The sequence below is a fragment of the Acanthisitta chloris genome, unplaced genomic scaffold, assembly GCF_000695815.1.
Source record: "Acanthisitta chloris isolate BGI_N310 unplaced genomic scaffold, ASM69581v1 scaffold11716, whole genome shotgun sequence".
Classification (NCBI taxonomy): Eukaryota; Metazoa; Chordata; class Aves; order Passeriformes; family Acanthisittidae; genus Acanthisitta; species Acanthisitta chloris.
In genome coordinates this window covers 30,254-36,208 of record NW_008678739.1, presented here as the reverse complement: position 1 = coordinate 36,208, position 5,955 = coordinate 30,254, and the positions used below count along the sequence as shown (strand labels likewise).

The window sequence follows — 5,955 nt, the reverse complement described above, 5'->3', positions numbered from 1 at the left end:
GAAAGACTCAGGATTTCTGGAAGTGGGGTGGTGAGTATGCTAAAGTTGTGTTGGGAATCCTGGAGGTGGTCACTGCCTTGCCTTTGCTCTCAGACTGAGTTGGTTTCTTTTTACTAACATGAGTGGATTACTGCATGCAAATCAAAATTGCAGCATGGCAGTGTGAGTTGACACACTGGAGCTCTTGGTACCTGTAGAGGAACACAGGAATAAAGGGATTTGTTTTGTGGTTAGGGACATGAGGAAGAGAGGCAGTAGTGCTGTCAGAAAGAGGAAACTTTCCCCAATAATGTCAGGAGCAAGTGTGCCCAAAGGGTTAAGGGAGAGGACTGCTTGCTAGGGGAAGTGTGCGTGTACATTTGGCAGCAGCCACTTCAGTAAAAAGTTATTGAGTTAAGCCAGTCAGACTCCATGTGGGGGTTTTTGTGTTGATTTTTTGTTTTTTGGTTGGGTTTTTTTTAACCTAAGTATTCTACATTTTGGTCAGTTCAGGAAGTATGTTTGCTCCTGGGTGGTATATAGAATTAGTGTTTTGAAATCACATTGGGGCCTTCAGTGTTGGAAAGGATTTTCTTTGAGTTTTTAACTTTTTCAGGATGGTAAAATTTCTAAGGAAACTATGTGGAGGTAAAACATAAAATGGAGCTTAATGAGGAGTTGTAGAAAGTAGTTCCTTTTTTCAGTGCCACTGCATTTTGTTTCTTTTGCTAATCCTCATAAAAGATACACATTTAATTTGAGCTGTTTGGGGGTTTTTTACCTGTTTTGTTGGTCTCTAAGGAGGACTTCTGATGTCTTGTTTGCTCTTATCTTGGTCTCCACAGACCAGATTCTGATTCCCTTGTCGCACTATAACTTTGAGGTCCAAAAGGATGGACTCATTGAGCAGTAGCAGTCCAGTCCAGTAGCTATGGGAAGGAATGGCATCCTAACCCATTGCCCTTCTGGTGAGGAAACACTTTGCTCACATCATTTCACTTCCAGCTGGGTTTCTGGATGCCTGCAGCCTGTGTGTGGGCAGGTGGGTTCAGGAGGGAGTTATCTTCAATAGCAGGAAATAGTTTCTTTGTAAGATGAATTAAATCCAAACACATCTTAAACCTTCCCTTGACCCAGGCACTCCCTCTGACTCCTGCCCCCAGTCTAACCTTCCTTTTCAGAGCAAAATGCTTGAGCTGGTAGCTTTCTTGGGTTACCCCTCAGGCTGCACTACCATTGACTGATTCTAATAAGGGCTTTGCTCTGGCCAGTAAAAGCCTTTATTTATTTCACCACAGAACCTTTCCACTGAGGAGGGCAAAGCCCTTCTTCATTTCTTTCCTTTCATGCAGATCATCACTGGATAGTAGGAATCTTTCCAACCTATGCTGTAGGTATTCTTTGGTGTGTGTTCCTCTCTTGGATCTGTGTGTCAGGTGAGGTCAACAGCAGCCAGCAGCATCCAGGCAGATTGGCCTAGTTTGTGGTGTTCGGGTAAGCTGGTGGTTCTCTGTAGTGCCTGTGCCTTGGACTGAAGGATCTAATCTACTCTTGTTTCTGACAAAATAAACAAAACACGAGTCTAGTGGGAAGGACCAACTTCAAGATGTAAAGAGCTACAGATGTGAAAATGTCTACTGGGGACAACAGGCAAACTGAAATGATAGCTCACAAGTATGAGCTCATCTGAGCTCATCTCACTCATCTGAATGAAGAATCAACTGTGAAAAATCATATGAAAACCAGCACTATTTATCCATCCTTGCATGCTGGAAGGGAAATGGGCTGGTCATATTATAATATCCATGTAATTTCCTGCAAGCATCATTTCATTTGAGATCTTGAGATTTTTTTTTCTTTTTCTGATCTGATCCCAACTTTTTCAGATCTGTGGGATTTGCTTCTTGAGGAGCACATTCATAGCAGCTTTGGAAATTGCTAACAACATCCAGCCAAATTTAACAGAGCAATATAGATCTCCAAGATAACCTTTTCTATGTGTTTTGTAAAAATAGGTGCCTGGGTAGAGAAAAGAGAGACTTAATAAGTGTTGCTTCCTCCCTTCAGGCAAACCCAGTTGCACCATCACTGTGCTGAGGCTCCAAGTTGACCTCCCAGATGGACAGTCAGTGCACACATCCTGGCTTACCAAACAGCATGTGCTCCACACCAGCCCTGCCACATGCTGCCTCTTGCTCAGGTGTCCAACTTGCCGTGACATGGACCTCTTAGTCCTCAAGCATTGCTTTGCTGCCTTCTGTCTCCCATGTTTCTTTGACTGCCATCTCTGTCTAGCAGGAGACATCATACATTGCATCACCCCTGCCAGTAACTCTGTAGAGCACTGTGTCTGTGCACTGCTGCAAGGCTCCCACCTCCCCTGAAATCCCCATCCGTGCTGTCATCACCTCTTCTGTGGTGTGTGACCTTGGCCCCAGCCTGACGCCGGGAAATGCAGAATGCCTCAGGCTGCTCTTTCACCCAGAAAAGGAGGAATGATGGAGCGATATCCCATCCTCCTACAACGCTGGCTCCCCTTTCTTTTCAGGAGCCAGTTCAGAATTGCTCTCCATGGATTTGTTCTTGGCTACCTCATGGACTGTGTCTCTCTCTATTACCATTGCTGCTTTCTCTTCTTATCTAACACCTGCCTTCTCCCTGTCAAGAGCCTTCTCGTGCACCACTTTCTACCATCTGGAAGAGCCACTTGGTCAACTTTAGTTTCTTTCTGCTTAAACATCTGAAATATGATTTTGTTGCTTGTACCTCAGTATACAGCCTTATGGAGTGGGCTGAACATAGTCATCTTTTTATGCCAGTTCACTGGTTTGTATTTGGTATTACTTGCTTCCCTCTCTTGCTTTACTGAACAGTGCAAAACACGTTGAGCTGCATTTGAAACGGCAGGTGCTGAACATTGTATTAACATGCAGGATGTTACTGTGTTCAGCTGGAGTCAGCCCACTTCCTGATGCTGATGCACTGCTTCTCCACAGGTGGGAAGCTGAGTTGAGGGGAGACATGCAGTGCACTGCAGTGGCAGTCTACCTGTCTCCTTTACAAAAATGGAAGATGGTATGTCACACATATCTGGTGGAGATTTAAAATGCAGGAACCTACTTTTTCCCAGAAATTAATATGTTTATGGCAGATGCACTAGTGCAATGGAAACCAAAGCCCTCTTTGAACTGTTTATGTAACATGTGGGTACAGCACTGTCAGGTTAACTTGTGATGTGGGTTTTTCCATCCAGGTTCCCAAGCTACTGCTTAATCTGGGTCTGGAAGAGCCACTAGTTCATGGGTCTGCACAGATCACTGACAGAGGCATGGTAAGTGTTCCCTTTTCCCATCTGTACTCTTCAATACAATCTGCACACACTTTGCTTCTAGAACTACTGGCTAAGATTCAGTCCCATCATTGGAAGTGAAGCCAGGTTCTGAAATGTGGAATTACACTGTAGGTGATACAGCCGAGAATCTCCTGTAGGCTTGCCCATGAGTTCCTGCCTATCAGTCTCTGTCTTTAAAACATGTTTGGTAAAAATTCTTTCTCCCAAGTCAGACACTGCAGTCTCTTGTTCCCTAATGGCAGTTCCTGGGAGTTGAGCAGTTTGCCTTCCCAAAGGACACTAAACCCAATATTTTAGCTTTGCTTCTCAATAAGGCATTTTGATTGAACACCAGCTTCAAGCCTCCCTTTCACAGAACTCACTGAGCAAACCTGAGTGAAACCAGAGTAGCAGCAGGATTGTTCTTACTGTGCTTACCTTACTGCACAAGGCCTACAGAGCCAGACGTGCTAGTGGAGTTTTTTCAAGCAAATGGACCTTGGGAAGACTGTCCAGCTGTCTGCCTATGGGATGGGACCCAAAGTTCTAAGTCTTTGCCAAGGATCCCCTAGGGTAGAGCAGGGTAAACTTTGTTGATGCGTGCTTGAGACACGCTGTTTGGAAGAGGTGTATGAAGAACACATATTGGAGAGCTCCAGGTACTTTCGCTAGTTTCTATTCTTTTCTTCCCTAGGTTGGATCAGACAGTATCATTGGGTCATCCACCCAAATTGGGGAGAAGACATCCATTAAACACTCCATCATTGGCAGCATGTGTACCATAAAAGAAAAAGTTAAGATAACAAACTGCATCATCATGAATTCTGTTACAATTGAAGAAGGGTATGTTACCTCTTTGTATCTTGGTTCCCTAAATTTGCAGTTTGTTTTTCTAGATAGATCCTGGATCAGTAATATTTGTGCTGTAAAGAATCCTCAGCCAGAAGAGATGATACCAGGGGTGTGTTTCTAAAGACCGAGTCAAGAAATAAGTCTCTATAAGCAAGCTAGAAGTGCAAAAATGAAATTAATTAACAAGAGGGCTGCAGTCCTGGAACATAATTTAGAGTAGATCCTGTCATCTCCAGAGGGTGTAAGTTAAGTGGATGTATGAGTCTCTATGAGTTTGTGTGTCATTCTTGCAAAGTTTATTTTAGTGGCTGAGTCTGTGAGTTTACCTAAAATATTTGAGGCACAAAGCATATTTTATAGCGTTGTGCTTACCAACTAGAAATGTTCTTCTCATCTTTGAACATTGCAGCTTCACCTAAATGTCATTTTCTTTGGCCCTTTTTTGTCATCCTGCAGCTTTACTTTGCCACTGCCTATGCTGAGTAATGCAATAAATGAATAAACTTCTCAAAGAGAAAATCTGCCAGCTAGCAGAGGTTTCTCATGCACTAAAGGCACTGACTAAATAGTTAGCCTTGAGCTGTACATTTCCAAATGTGGGAAAAGTGGCCTATCTGTAATTGTTGATGTCTGCATGCTCCCATCTTTCCATACATGCTGGCTTCCTGTGGATGTCAGTGGAAAGGAAACTGCTGATTGAGTCTGTGCAGACCTGTATAAATTCCCTGCTCCTTCATGGCTTGAGGTTTGCTTAGGGCCTCAGGAAAAAAGCCAAGCTCTTAAAAAATGCCAAGTTGGCTCTGAAAGTTGCATATCTGAAAAACATAAAACCCCAAAGGATGTGGGGTCTATGGAGGATACTACTGTTACATAACTAAATTACAGGTAAGTATGGTACCTTACCACAAAGTGTTTGTCTTTAATAGAAATCCACAGTAATTTCAAGCACATCATAAATCAGAATTCCAGTGAGTATAGAAAATAGCTGGTTTCCAGTTCAATCACAAATGGATCCAGTATGGCTGTATCACAAGCACTGCTGTCATAAGAAGTAGCAGAACCTCTCTCATTTGATCATGAGATCCTCTGTCATTTTGATTCATGAATTGATGCATGCTCATAATGGTATGGTTTTGCACAGGAGGTCAGCAGCTCTACCATTAAATCACAGAGGCAGCTAAGTGTATAAATAGTGCTGTTTAGTAACATTTTGTGAATTTCTAGAAAACAATATCATCCCTAGTCCCTCCCAGTGAAAACAATGTAGCACCAAACAGTGAAAAACCTCATAGTCCCAGGGATTTACTCCCCTGAGCTGTTCTGCGGTTACTGCACACTGATGCACCGGAGTCAAATTTGTAATTATTCCTCTCCAGCCAAAATTAAGACTATAGACCCTCGAGCTTTATGTCAAAGTATACTGTAATTAATACTGTGTAGATCTGCACAGATACTGAGCTGATAAAGTATTTCTTATTGCATCATAGGAAGTCTTAAGATTAGAAGGACATGAAGTCATACGTACACAGCTAGTGAGAAACAGAACTATTCTACTTGCTGAATTTATTGAAAGAAGCCTTGCTTGTGACTATAGACCCTCGAGCTTTATGTCAAAGTATACTGTAATTAATACTGTGTAGATCTGCACAGATACTGAGCTGATAAAGTATTTCTTATTGCATCATAGGAAGTCTTAAGATTAGAAGGACATGAAGTCATACGTACACAGCTAGTGAGAAACAGAACTATTCTACTTGCTGAATTTATTGAAAGAAGCCTTGCTTGTATTTTTC

At 42.6% G+C, this 5,955-nt stretch overlaps 1 protein-coding gene across 1 annotated transcript in view; it reads left to right on the top strand.

Moving 5' to 3' along the window:
- EIF2B3 (eukaryotic translation initiation factor 2B, subunit 3 gamma, 58kDa) overlaps nt 1-5,955 on the top strand; it is a 50,358-nt gene that overhangs the window by 19,977 nt on the left and 24,426 nt on the right. The window contains exons 4-5 of the mRNA XM_009077028.1: nt 3,233-3,310; nt 4,005-4,153. Of these exons, the coding sequence (XP_009075276.1) occupies nt 3,233-3,310; nt 4,005-4,153 (227 nt within the window). The remainder of the gene's footprint in view (nt 1-3,232; nt 3,311-4,004; nt 4,154-5,955) is intronic.